Source organism: Lampris incognitus, chromosome 9 (genome assembly GCF_029633865.1).
Source record: "Lampris incognitus isolate fLamInc1 chromosome 9, fLamInc1.hap2, whole genome shotgun sequence".
Taxonomy (NCBI): Eukaryota; Metazoa; Chordata; class Actinopteri; order Lampriformes; family Lampridae; genus Lampris; species Lampris incognitus.
Genome location: NC_079219.1, coordinates 19,116,913 through 19,130,874, shown reverse-complemented (window position 1 = coordinate 19,130,874; position 13,962 = coordinate 19,116,913). Strand labels below are relative to the sequence as shown.

The 13,962-nt window shown below is 43.5% G+C and overlaps 1 protein-coding gene across 1 annotated transcript in view; it reads right to left on the bottom strand.

The window, feature by feature from the left end:
• LOC130118483 (thrombospondin type-1 domain-containing protein 7A) overlaps nucleotides 1–13,962 on the bottom strand; it is a 91,657-nt gene that overhangs the window by 39,074 nt on the left and 38,621 nt on the right. The window contains exons 9-13 of the mRNA XM_056286935.1: nucleotides 11,029–11,223; nucleotides 10,613–10,651; nucleotides 9,869–9,904; nucleotides 8,254–8,482; nucleotides 25–140 (exon numbers count right to left, since the gene is read on the bottom strand). Of these exons, the coding sequence (XP_056142910.1) occupies nucleotides 25–140; nucleotides 8,254–8,482; nucleotides 9,869–9,904; nucleotides 10,613–10,651; nucleotides 11,029–11,223 (615 nt within the window). The remainder of the gene's footprint in view (nucleotides 1–24; nucleotides 141–8,253; nucleotides 8,483–9,868; nucleotides 9,905–10,612; nucleotides 10,652–11,028; nucleotides 11,224–13,962) is intronic.

Below are 13,962 nucleotides of genomic sequence, written 5' to 3'. Positions count from 1 at the left end.
GCAAATGAATATCATTCATTATACCTGCATCACAAGTGAGAGGGCAGGGTGTCCAGTCGCTAAATGGGGTCACAATGCAGTCTTTCTTACAGGGGAGTCGACAAGGCCGCACCGTACCAGGACGAGGACCATCCGGACACCTATAAAGAATTGACAGCCACAAAGCACATGCATTAAGATGAGAAGCATAAGATAATGCAGCTGTAGTCTTTTTTTTATTTTTGAGATACTTTATTGATCTCTGTGGGGAAATTACACTCTGCATTTAAGCCATCCTAGCTGTGTAGCTAGGAGCAGTGGGCAGCCACGGGGAGAACATGCAAACTTCACACAGAGGACGACCTGGGATGACACCCAAGGTTCGACAATCCCGGGGTTCAAACTCAGGACTCAGGACTGTGAGGCGACAATGCTAACCACTGGGCCACCGTGCCCCCGGTTGAGTGAGTTACCATTTTAAAAACAGAACTTGCATAGAAAACCCTTTAGTCCTCGCCTGTAAGGAAGCACATCAGCATCTATTACCTGTTACATGCAATCCAGTCATAAAAAACAATAATTAGAACAGAAATTATATCGAAGCTTTAATCTGCCATACACCATCTAGCTGACAGCTGTTGACCTACACTGAAAAGAGTGGACATATTCATCTCTAGAGATACACATACATGATCTAAAAAAAAAAACAACATTAGTGGACCCAGATTTACCCAGATTTACAAGTTCCTCTTCAGCGAGGAAACTGTATTGCAGTTCCTCTAGGGTTAAACCAGCAGAACTATAGACAGGCCTAAAAATGACTCCATTGTTTAGCTGGATTCTGCTATCAATGAATGATAATCCTTTAGATTGTGCCGGATAGAGGGTCATACTCAGAGTTGTGGTTAATCTTCTGTCTTTGTATAAAGATAAACAGGACTAGATAGATGGCAGACAGACATCTTGTAATCTGATCTCTCACACACTGTCTTCCCCAGTCCAGCAACATAGTGGCTGCAGCTCAGTTTCCTCATCCAGTGGCTAAAACACTGATCAACTGGGTCAGCTTTATCATTGAAAGAAAGAACGAGCATTCCCCTTTGGGCACAGTGTACTCGTTAGCACACTGTTATCGGGGGAGCGATAGGGACCCTTGCAGGCAAATTCTAATAATGTAACAGCAACACAAGGAGACATTTATTTTTAATAACAATAGACACAGTCAAATCCCTCTCGAGCAGAACAAATCCTCTGGTGTGTTTGTACAAGGGAACAGCACCCGGGGAAAACAGCTGCCACAGCTGCAGCAGGGATGCATACATATCACATTTACATTTCTGCCGTTTAGCTGGTGCTTCTCTCTAGCAAAGCTAACAGCGGGTTATCACACATAGGCTCGGTGCCTTGCTCAAGGGCACAGCAGCAGGAGGCGCAGCTGATGATGAGGGACGTGTTAGTTATTGCAACATCTAACTTTGTGTCACAGGAAAGTCCCTTTAACCACAAGGCCTTTAACTACACCCTGCACCCCCCAGTTCTCTAACACTTCCAATGGCACTTATCCATGTCAACGCAGAAGGCTCATGGACCAGACCTATTTACTTTTGCTTAAACAATGCAAATACTGCTTCAATCCTACTTCAGTGACTTTTGCGGTGAAAGAGAGTACTTAAAGGAAACCACGGCATTCACCCCATTACTGACGGATTTCCAAGTTGACTGATAATATTGAATGTAATATCAACGTTCACGCATTCAACCGTACATTGCCCACTTCAGCTAGTGTATTTCATACAATGTCCTAAGGAACTGCTAGTTTAGTTTGGAAATGAGACATGTACCCTTGTGGTAAAAGTTTTACTTGCACTCACATAATCCATGTACACTCAACTGAAACTCTTTTCTCAAGTTTTTGGAATTATTGGCCATTTTTGTTACGTTTCCTGCCAAGTAGCAACATTTTAAAAGATGGAATCCTCAATGAATAATAAATGAATATGAAATTATTGAATGGGTTTTGAATAATCTATACCCACAGACTGAAAAAAAAGTTTGGTAGGTTTAGAATAGGCTAGAATAAACTATTCTATTCAACATAGCATGGATACCCCCGTCATGAAGGCCACCATGTTCACCATCATGTTCGGCCCATTTGACCAGAAGGGTTTACTCGCCATAGAAGAAAAAGAGCTCTGTGCCCATTGGCTAAAGCGGCCGCTGTTTACGGAAGTCCCTTGTCTGATCGGTGCAGTGAGCGGCGGGCAGGTCGAACATGGAGGATCACTGACACGCCTTACCGGCAAACATAACGGGAGAGTCTGAAACAATCAGGTCTAAAATGAGAATAAAAGACAAAGAAAGAAAATGTTGAGGCCAATAATGGTCGAAAACAAGGGTGAATATTGTTGTGGCTTTCTCAAGATAGAAAACTCCAAAAACGGACAAAGGTTTTTCAATTAATGCTGAAGTAGCTTGTTTTCTGTTGGACAGGTAACTAAACAAATTCATGTTTTTGCTGCCCCCCAGTCTCTACTATCTGCATTTTCTCATGAGTTGATACTTTTGTGGGTCAACTACTGTACGCGAGTGGAAGTGACAGATTACTAGATGAGTGTCTGATGACTCATCTAGAGGCTCAGCTGCCCCCACAGTGATAGGCATCAGTAAAGTGTAAGAACAGCATCACATTGGCTGTTTTAACAGGAAAAGAAAAAACCTTGGGGCGAAATTCATAAGGGAATTGCTTAGTGGACCTTCAAGTGATGGGATTGAGGTAAGAATTTGAATGAAAAACAGTTTAATATCTCTGACGCGCATGACTACAGTACAACTATGTATGCGGTAGAGAGCACGGAGGCAAGCAGGAGCTGCAGCTGATTCAGCCTCTTACTGAAGAGTCCTCTTGACAAGGATGGGCAGCTTAACTGTTCTGGAATCCCACCTTGACCTTCCTGATAAGGTTAAATCTTTGCATGTTATTTTGTTGCACTTCAGATTAATTATAATTTTATCATTTATTACCCAAAGGAGAATTCCCCCAGGGGATGTCTCTTTTCACCCTGTGGGTGGGGCAGATAACTACAATTAGTGAGACCCTCCTGGAGCAGTTAGTGGTAAGGTATCCTGCCCAGGCGTCCGGGTAGTGTAGCGGTCTATTCTGTTGCCTATCAACACGGGATCGGCCGGTCGAATCCCCGTGTTACCTCCGGCTTGGTCGGGCGTCCCTACAGACACAATTGGCTGTGTCTGTGGGTAGGAAGTCGGATGTGGGTATGTGTCCTGGTTGCTGCAGTAGTGCCTCCTCTGGTCGGTCAGGGCGCCCCCCGGATCGGCAAGAGAGCGGGTGGTGCAGCGACCGGACTGGCTCAAAAAGAGCGGGGTAATTGGCCAGATACAATTGGGGAGAAAAAGGGGAAAATTGAAAAAAAAGGGTATCCTGCCCAATGAAATGACTGCAGGTTTGGCCATGTGTGGGTATGAACCCAGAGCCCCTGACTGACCTCACTAACCACTAGGCCATGCTGGACCCTATTTGTGTAATGAATCACCACGCAACACTGACTCAACTCTTACCAAGTGTTTCTAACATTGGAGAATTCAAACACAGCTGTTTCTTTCTATTACTGAAATACACACACACACACACACACACACACACACACACACAGATTTTCTAACTAATCTCTTGTTCTTGATATTTTGTTTGACCATTTTCTGATTTTACTGTACAGCTATCTGCTGTTTTCCACAAAATTGCTAATGAGCCACCCTGTTCATCAAAAGCACTTTGTTTGTATTTGACTGAAATTTACTTAAAGTAAATCCCACGAATCCCATTTAGTGGTGAAGTTCATCCCACCATTCTCTTGAGTAAAATTGTTTTATAGCCCCTCTAATGACAGGTATTATCCAAACTTAGATGATGAAAACTGATTTACTGTGTAGTTGAGGAAAAAGAAGTCACGCTTGCTGGTGGAGCACAAAACTAGCCAAAGTGCGTGCACCCTAATGCATGACTACAGGTCACCAACTATACTCTAAATAAGTAATCCCATGATGTTACACTGCCTTTCTCGTTGTTTGCATTTTGATGTGATTTTATTTCTGCTTTTCAATTCACCCGTGCCTTCGTCTTGTCATCCTAAACGGTTTGTTTTTGTTTGCTCTGAGGTGATGTATTTGTAAACCTTTTGGGATGATTATTTATACCTCAGTCACACAAATTGCAATTTTTCCTTTCTCATCATTTACCTCACCACTTCCCTCTCCTGTTTGATCCCTGTGTAAATAAGTGAGCTGAATTGAACTAACCAATATCGATGTTTAGCTTTAACTGACATGCTGGCTCCAGTCAGTGGCATGATCTCCTAATGATCTTCAAATGTCATGAGCAAAATCGCTGGGGCACAGAATGCAGGGCAGGCCGCTCGTCTCAAAGCCCGTCACACACAAGAGTAGCCAGTCGAACGCCCGTGCATCGCTGTGTTGCTATTAGTAATCTGTTCAGCGAGAGCCTGTTCAAAAGTGCGGCAGATGGCTGAGCAGAATGAAGAGAGTCAAAGAAAAGCACTGTCAATAATTTCAGAAGAACATAGAAAAAAAACCCACAAATGGTCTGGTGGGAAAAGATAAGGCCTAATTAAATTTCATTACCCAAATCATGGACAACTAAACAAAAACATTTGTTTAATTTACTGTGGAAAAAGTGGCGGCTCTTCTGGGGCCTTACAGTCGTTTCTTTGGCCTCGTCCTGAAGAGCTTTCAAAAACCTATAGCCCTGACGTGCTGTGAGCAAACACAGCAGTCACTGCAACACACAGAGGAGAGATGACTGACTAGGTTAAACACAGCTGCTATCACAAAGCATTACTGTGAATTGCTCAGTTTTATTTCATACACTACGTGGAATTGATGTGATTATACAAACGCACATTGGACACCATTCGGCACGCAGATAGTAAACATCAATGAGCAGACGTTCTTGTATTTCTTTTACTCTCACACCACAACAATTGTCTGTCTACAATGACAGCAACCTAAGCCTCGGGCTCTGACATATTCGTCTCTGTTGTGACTTTCTTCTCTATTGAGCTTTGACCATAAGACTTTCTGTGTGTGTGTGTGTGTGTGTGTGTGTGTGTGTGTGTGTGTCTGGGTGACATGCACCCTGTGAGCTTCACTGCCTCAAGGTTTGTGATGAAGACAGCCTAGATCCCACTGTGAATGCATCTGCATATACAGGGCGCAGGACGGCCATGTTTGTTGTTCTGCCTGGGTCCCATGGGTGCACTGATCAGGCATACCTGCCAGTTGGAGCGTTCCAGATGAAGACACAAGGGGGGAAATAGCAAACATATCAAGTCACTCTAAAGTGTTGACAGAGAAAGCCTCGCCTCCAACAGCTAGCCTGCAGACCAAGTAGCGCTAATGCTCTTTTACATCGTTGCCAAATACCTTGGTCTTTAAAGTTCAAACAGGTGAGCAGCATCCTCCTCCTGTCTTTTTTTATCCTGGCCCTGACAGACATGCTATTTTTGGTCCAACATGTAACTAAAATCACTCAAAAATACTGACAATTTAGACATTACAATGTTTCCTTCCCATTTGACTCAATTTCAATGTTATTCCCGATTAAAGCTATAATCATTTGTCTTCATGTCTAAAATGAAAAAACATTCGAGGTCCAGAAAAGCTTTTTCGTTTAAATCATCTCACTGCTTGTTTAACTTAAAAGGCTATCTTGGAACTCGCTATAGGACCTTTAGCAGTGGCAGTGATCTGAGGTTAATCCAGCATAAAGACTTGTGACAAAAACAGCTTTGAGAAGCTGGCACTGCCAAACTATACACAAAAGCACACTAATAAAGGCCTTAGAGTAAGAGGATATGGATACTGAGGTATAGCTACTTTGGTCTACAGATGCAACGGGAGCTTGTTCAGCACCATGGACAAGACCCACTGCACCGACTCAGCATCGTAGACGAAATAATTGATTCCTAACTCATCTTCGACGCAAGTTATCACCACCTGTATTCTACATACAGATTAAATTACCCTTGTCTATCACGGACTTGTCCACGTATTTCTCTACTACCTCGGAGAGGCGAATCTAAAAGACAACATAACATACACATGCTAAATGATAACCTGGAGTTTCCTCAGTTTCTAGCAAGTGTAATTCTGGTGCCTGGGTCTAGCTGAAATAGTCACCACTACGCTGGGCATTAATCTTCATTTCATAGTTGTTGTAGTTATAGTTGTTGGCTATAAATCACATTTGCCCTTTATGAAACACACTCCCACCACATGAATAATGGATCTGACTTTATACATTGTGTCTATGCATTTATTAATTTGGAAATAAAAATCTTATTCCATATCGTTGCATAATCACACAACACACATCTGGTTGCTTCTGTCATAGTTAATGTGTGGCAGCTGAAATTCAGTGTGGGTGTTGTAATGACCATTGCCTGTAGATGGTTTGGTGGTCCAATCATCTTGGCATTTGTGTTGAGTAATTCTAATGACTTGATCGTGTAAGGCAACATTGTAGGTTCACAATAATAGTTATATGATACTAATCAGCCTGTTAAAGATGTTTTTTTATTTGTTATTTTGAAATACCTTACTAATCCCCATTGGGATATTACGCTCTGCGTTTAACCCATCCTAGCTGTGTAGCTAGGAGCAGTGGGCAGCCGCCGTGCAGCACCCGGGGACCAACTCCACTTCGTCTTGCCATGCCTCAGTCCAGGGCACAGACAGGAGTATTAACACACGTCTTTTTGATGGTGGGAGGAAACCAGAGCACCCAGAGGAAACCCACGCAGACACGGGGAGAACATGGACAACCCCGGGCTTCGAACCCAGGACCTTCTTGCTGTGAGGTGACAGCGCCACCGTGCTGCCCCTGAACCTATATCATGTTGTCCAACATGTTTCCCATACCAATGTTATGGTAGCTTTTGGGACCTCACCTGTCAACCAGCTGGATCAGGAACCTCCTTGGTGGTCCAGGACTTTATGACTTACAAAATTAATCTCTGGGTGTATCTGCCATCAGGCTAAAGCTGAACTTCTGGGGGCTAAATGTGACGTAAACTGTCTACCGGCCAACACATTTTGAGGATGTGCTTTATAGCCTGGTCTCCAGAGCTAACCACAAACATCTTGTCGGTGATTAGAATTCATTTAAGTATCAATCCTATTTAATTACTGTTATCATCATCAATGAGGAATTATGAGGGCCAAAAATGGCAGGGTTAATTAGACTTTCAAGTGACTGAGAGATTATTTATTTATCTGTGGTGGTCTGCAGTGGAGAGATAGGGACTGGGAGTTAACGTCACAAAGAGTCTGCTCGGCCTGTCTGTCAGTCTCTTACTTTTTTTTTTGTCTTTCTTACATCTCCCATTGTTGCCGTCTCATTCTCTTTCCACGTCCCTCTCTCTTTCACAGTCGTGTTCTCTCCCAATGTCCCATTTCCCTATCCCCTCACTTTCTCACCATTAGTTTCTCTGTTATTGCACATATATCTCTCTACCTCTCTTTTTCCCCTCCGTCTCTGTCAGTTTCCCTCCGTGATTCTTTTGCTGTTGCATTTTGGAAATACTTTATTAGGAGTCACCCCTTGAGATGTACAGTCTCGTTTTCAAGGGGGTCCTCGTATTCCCTCCCATCATCGCAAATTCTCTTTTACTTTCTCTTCCTCTCATTGTCAGTTTCTTAGTTTCTCTTTAACGGTCTCCATCTGTCTCTGGCATTTGTCTCTCTGGCTCTTACAGCCGGTATCAATGACTTCCTCTGAATTGGGTGGTGATGAGGCACATGCACCCGGTTCATATTAAACATTGAATGAAACGGCATGGGCTGAGATACAACAACAAAGTAAATGGATCATACCAGCCAAATCTTTGATTTGGCTCTTGCCCTTTTCTTTCACTGTGTGTGAGCTCGCTCTTGCTGCTGCCATCGTCTTGTTCTTCCTCTCTCTTTGTCCCACTATCTTTTCTCTCTATCTCTCACTGGTTCACTCGGTTCTGAGCACTATGTGCGCAATGAGCACAGAGTTAGAGTTACCATATCTTAGCTTCCCCTCAAACGGCTTCTAGGCCACACCTCTAGCCACCTTTGCACTAACTCTCTTACTTCCTTTCTTACCTCCTTTCTCTCTTGCTCACTCGCTCGTCCTCATGGACACACCAGGCTGCTCAAGTACAATTCACAAATGCTATCTCAACAGGCAGAACATTTCAAATCACATCAGCTTACTTCTTGGGTGGCACTTGTCCCACGTTAACCCGAACACAGATGACCTTGCGAGTCTGCAAGCCCATCGAGCATGGTGCCTGGCCATCCGTGGTGGTGTTGAGGGCAGAGGAGGAGGGGTCGTCTGTGCACAGACCCCAGGGCCCCGTCTGCCAGTGGTACACTGTACAGGCATGCTCATTACAGTTTCTCATCTCCTGAAGGGCGCTGCTGTTTGGGCACAGGGCACCACCTGGAAGCACACACACACACACACACACACACACACACACACACACAAAACATAGAATTTCAAATGTGTGTTACAAGTATCTAGCTATCTTGTCTGTCTGTCCGTTTGTCTGGGATCTCAGGGTCTCATTTGAAGGGAGGTGTGCTTTGTTGTGCAAAGATATTTCGATTCTGTATGGTGGGTCCAAGAATATGCGTGTCCACCATGACAAGCAGACTGATGCCATGATGCCAGTGATCTGAGCTTAAAAAATTTACAAGCGGTCCATTTCCCACAATGTCTGGCGCCTGCGGGAGGCGTTCAAAAGCTTGACACGCAATGTGAAGTTCAAAGGTTTCCTCCCACTACCAGACTGCCTCAATGATACAATATTCTTATGTGCAAAATGTAAATCTTCACTTTTAGAGGCATCCCAAAATTTCTCTTGCTCTCACTCTGTCGCACGCGCGCACACACACACACACACACACACACACACACACACACACACACAAATCCCCTCCCCTTCACATTTTATTCATCTTCTTTGGCGGGAGTCAGTTTGTCAGTGGGTCGATGGAGTCAGTGGGTCGATGAAGTGCGTGTGAGGAGAGCCCTTCTATTGTTCATTGCAATTGGCCACACTTAATGCTTTCAGCAGTGACTGAAAGGCATAGTGGGACTGCGAGTACTCTTCACCTGTACCTCTCTGAGTTGATGGAGACTAAACTCCATAATGAGTATCAGTGTTTACAGAGTCTAGTTAGCATAGACTGCACACTCAGACACCATGCACTCTCATGCCAAATAAGAATAACCTTTTTTTCCCCGGTGTCTGCTCCATGGCAGCTTTGCTGACTAACAACATACTAGCTCCGGTGCTAGCATTACATAGACTTCAAATGAGCCTCGGTTGCTCCTGCAGACTGGCCTAGTACAAACTCTGTGTTAAGCAGAGGGGAAATTGAGCAGCGACTCTCACCACAGAGAAGAGGGAATAAACAGTGAAAAATAGTGGGACCTCAGTGACAACCCAGATAATGCAAAAGACACCAAAACAACAGCTTGGAGCTATTCATATTAATTTATGCTTGCAGTATACATTTCAGAAATTTGCTGACTTGTTTAAAAATGTGCCATCCATTATGTATTGGATGAGCTCAGAGCTGAAATGTTTGCTATTTAGCATGCACCTCTAACTTTGACATTGAGCAGCATCCCAACAGAGGCAGATTTTCATTCTTAGAAAACAGCATCAGGTTGGTGCTATTTTACAGAGAGAGAGAGAGAGGCATGACTCCCACATTTCTAAAACTGTAGTTTCTCATGTTTATGGTTCTACCAAATGAAGACCTAATAACTATAACTACACAAGCACTGATCTAAAACTATTGAAGATACATTTACCAAAAAGTTCTGGGAACTTTGGCACCTGGGAAAGACCTTTGGAAAATACAGATAGTGGACATATTAATATCACAACCAAAAATATACCTAAGGTCATTCTATCACGGAACATAACTATCAAAAATGACCACAACTGGACAAATTCATAGATGCTCAAAAAGGTCTAATTCTGGGAAAAATTGCTGATTAGAGTCTAAATCAATCATAAGTTACCCTATGGTAGTTTTGGTAATATTCTGTTTTGTTATTTTTTGGGGGGATTTTTTTCTCCCCAATTCTACTTGGCCAATTACCCCACTCTTCCAAGCCATCCTGGTCACTACTCCACCCCCTCTGCCGATCCAGGGAGGGCTGCAGACTACCACATGCCTCCTCCGATACATGTGGAGTCGCCAGCCGCTTCTTTTCCAGGAGGACGTAGCACGTGGGAGGATCACGCTATTCCCCCCAGTTCCCCCTCCCCCCCAAAACAGGTGCCCCAACCAACCAGAGGAGGCGCTAGTGCAGCGACCAGGATACATACCCCCATCCGGCTTCCCACCCCCAGACACGGCCGATTGTGTCTGTAGGGACGCCTGACCAAGCTGGAGTTAACTCAGGGATTCGAATTGCCGATCCCCATATTGTTTTTTTTTAATATATAAAAAACTTTAAATAAGCAATTACCTTTTTATTTTGCTACAAACAGACAAGCTGGTATAAGGTTAAACACGGCTACAAACAAACATTAATCACAAATGTTACCCTCCATCACTGTGATCCATGCCACTACCATTGCAGTCACTGTGAGGAATCAAAGGCAGATTCAGATAAGACACGGGCGGATGTTTGGTGACATGTCAGAAAAAAGACAAACAGCCACACGGAGGTTCCAAATAGAGAAAACAAGCATATGCAGACAAATTATCTTAGAGACAGATAAAATACTGAGTGTTATGTGGGAAGACAGATGCACAGACAGACAAATATAATCACTGCAACAGATAAGCAGACTGTTTCAGATAAGGACAGACACACACAGACAAGTGTGAAATCCAGACGTTCAGTAACTGACAGCAAAGGACGACTTGAAAGGCCATGACTAAGCCAACATGGAGGCCTCATCTGCATATATTTCCATACGCGATGGTGCAGAATATTGTCTGCAGGTAGGTTCTCACCTTCACCAGCATTGTAAGCCAAAATGGATCGGGTCCTCATCTGTTTGCCTTCAATGGTCTTGCTGGAGCAGGTCTGAGAGCAGGTAGACCAGGGGGTCCAGTCACTCTGGACACAGTCCCTGGAACAGGGTACCTCGCAGAGCACAGGCTCTGGAGCTGGGATGGAGGCACAGAGACTGCTGTCTACTTCCTCCCCTAATGGCAAAAGACAAAAAGGTATGATGTAAACAAACTTGGGAGAAAGGGGTCTTTGAGATATTAACAATGAGTTTGGATTTGGTATGAGTAGAGGGCACGATAGGTAACTGTGACAGGGTGAAACATCAGTTGATGACTGCGACTATGAGTGATACGAATGGATAGTCATCCATCCATTATCCAAACCGCTTATCCTTACTCAGGGTTGCGGGGATAATGGAGCCTATCCCAGCAGTCATTGAGCGGCAGGCGGGGAGACACCCTGGACAAGCTGGACACCCTGACAGACCATCACAGGGCCGACACATTCCCACTTAGGGACAATTTAGTACGGCCGATTCACCTGACCTATGCATGTCTTTGGATTGTGGGAGGAAACCAGAGCACCCCGAGGAAACCCACGCAGACACAGGGAGAACAAGCAAACTCCACACAGAAGACTCCCAAGGTTGGACTACCCCAAAGTATTACAGTATGCACTGCCATCAGCCAACAACTGGTTTGGCAGTGGGAGTAGTTTAGTCTGATATTGTTGGGTTTATCTCAAATTCTTGGTTTGATTATAGTTATGCTTTCCTACAGACATGATGCTTGTGTTTTTCACATGGCAGTTGATAAAATGTTTGTTGAAGTGGGAAGCTTTTGCTGAAGAAAGATTATCTGTGAAATATTCAAAATTGTCAAAATGATGCTCTCATAATGCTGACCTACTATCTGCATCCTAATTTAAATCAAGTCAATTCTATTTGTATAGCCCAATATCACAAATTACAAATTTGCTCCAAGGCACTGAACGTGGAAAGAGCAAATTCACATGGGATTCCAACATTTTATACTCAAATTCAATTTTTTATTAATTGCCTCCTTGCATCAACCATAAGATTACATTAACCCAGATATCCTCCATCTGTGGTTTTAACTTCTACATATGCTGTAATGTACCAAACAGAATCTTTCCTCGAAGAACAGCATATTTATGAGACACTATACATTCTTTCGTTGGTTTGCAATACTGCAATTTCAGGAAGGGCCTGAATCACTCGAGCTTCAAAAGTCAGTGTGGGCCTTACATCGTATTAAGATGTCACTTTGTAGAACGTGCAGTGAACTAATCATGACTGAACTGAGAGAGCATGAAAACAGGAAGTGACAGGAGAACCCAGCAATTCTCAGGCTGGTACAGAAAAAAAAGATCCATGAATGAACATGACACTGTGAGAAGACGACCGCCGTGCTCCGTGTACACAGAGGAAAAATCGGCTCGCTGTCTAAACGGGCAGTCCGTCATCATTGAGAATATCAATAGTCAGTTTCAATAACATTTGTATCGACCTTTCTCTGTTGTGTGGTTGCCCGACTCTTTGGCCTTTCCTTTTACAATTTGGACACAATCGAAGGAAATATACAGCCAACACTGAAGTGAAAAAAATAAAACTTGGGGCAAAAGTCCGAACAACACAAATCAATTTTCATCAGGAGAGGGAGTGAATGTGTGTGTGTGTGAGTGTGTGTAGGGTGTTCAGGATTAATCAATCCAGTCAGGGGAGGAAGAACAGCACAAAGTTTCTGTTCCTACCGCTGTATAGAGAAAGAAAAGTGCACCGGACAGTCGTCTGTGAATATCAGTTGTGTGTATGCTTGCAAAGCAGAATAAATAGCATCGCAGAGGATTGATTCAGGTTGGACGTGAGAAGTATACATCAAAGTCTCTGGCAGGAAATATCTGAGACTTATCGACAGATTTAATCAGGGAAATTTTATTGACTACATTTCGGAGTGAATGAGATTCTCAAAGCTGCAGCACGTCCCGGTTTTACACCCCAATCCAAATATATTATATAATATGCAGTCCACGGCACACTGTCTGGGGAGAACAACTGCAAAAAATTGATAAGATGATGTAGCTTATTTTGTCTATACCTGTCCACAGCCTGAAGCAGATAAGAGGCGAAAGAGTGTCACAGAGCATCTCTCACCGCCATCTTACCTTTTATTAAAGATTTACAGTAATAAATAGGAGCAGTAAAAATCAGGGCAGCAAAGGACACGGGAGGCTCTGGGACCCATGGCCATGGAGCACAGACTTGATTTACTGTGAGTGAAATTTAATTGCACATGCAGGGGGGAAGTGGAATATGAGGAGGGAGGGGGAGAGAAAGAGAGAGAGAGAGCTATAGCAGATGACACAGAGAGAAAGGTGGAAATGATTGGCAATGGGGTAATCAAGCAAGCGTCAAAACTGTGGAAAGAGGGAAAAATTGTGTGAGGAAGGAGAGGAACGGGGTAGAAGGGGAGAGAAAGAGAGAGAGAGTCTCGAGGGAACACCTGACAAACATGATGGATAGTGCAGGTTGTCTGACAAAAATGCTTGCAATGGAAAAGTCCTCGTGTATTGTGATGCTGGAGTTGGAGGGACCATTGGAGAATTGTCCTTGGCCAATATTGATTTTTTTTTCATCATAATTGAGCCCCAAATCTTTTGCCTATAAGGGTAGGTGGGTCAGTAGGGCACAAAATTCAACAGTGGGAAATTAAACAAGTATTGATGGTCTCTATTAATTCATTATCAAGGTGAATTGGAATGACGAGTTTAACATACACATTGGGGATATATGGTATAGGATGGGATATATGCATTGTTCATTCTTTTTACAAACAGATTCTTTGCAATAAGAAAACATAAAATGTAACAAGAAACAGTGATTAAATCAGTGGTCTGAAGCCAGTACTCAGGGA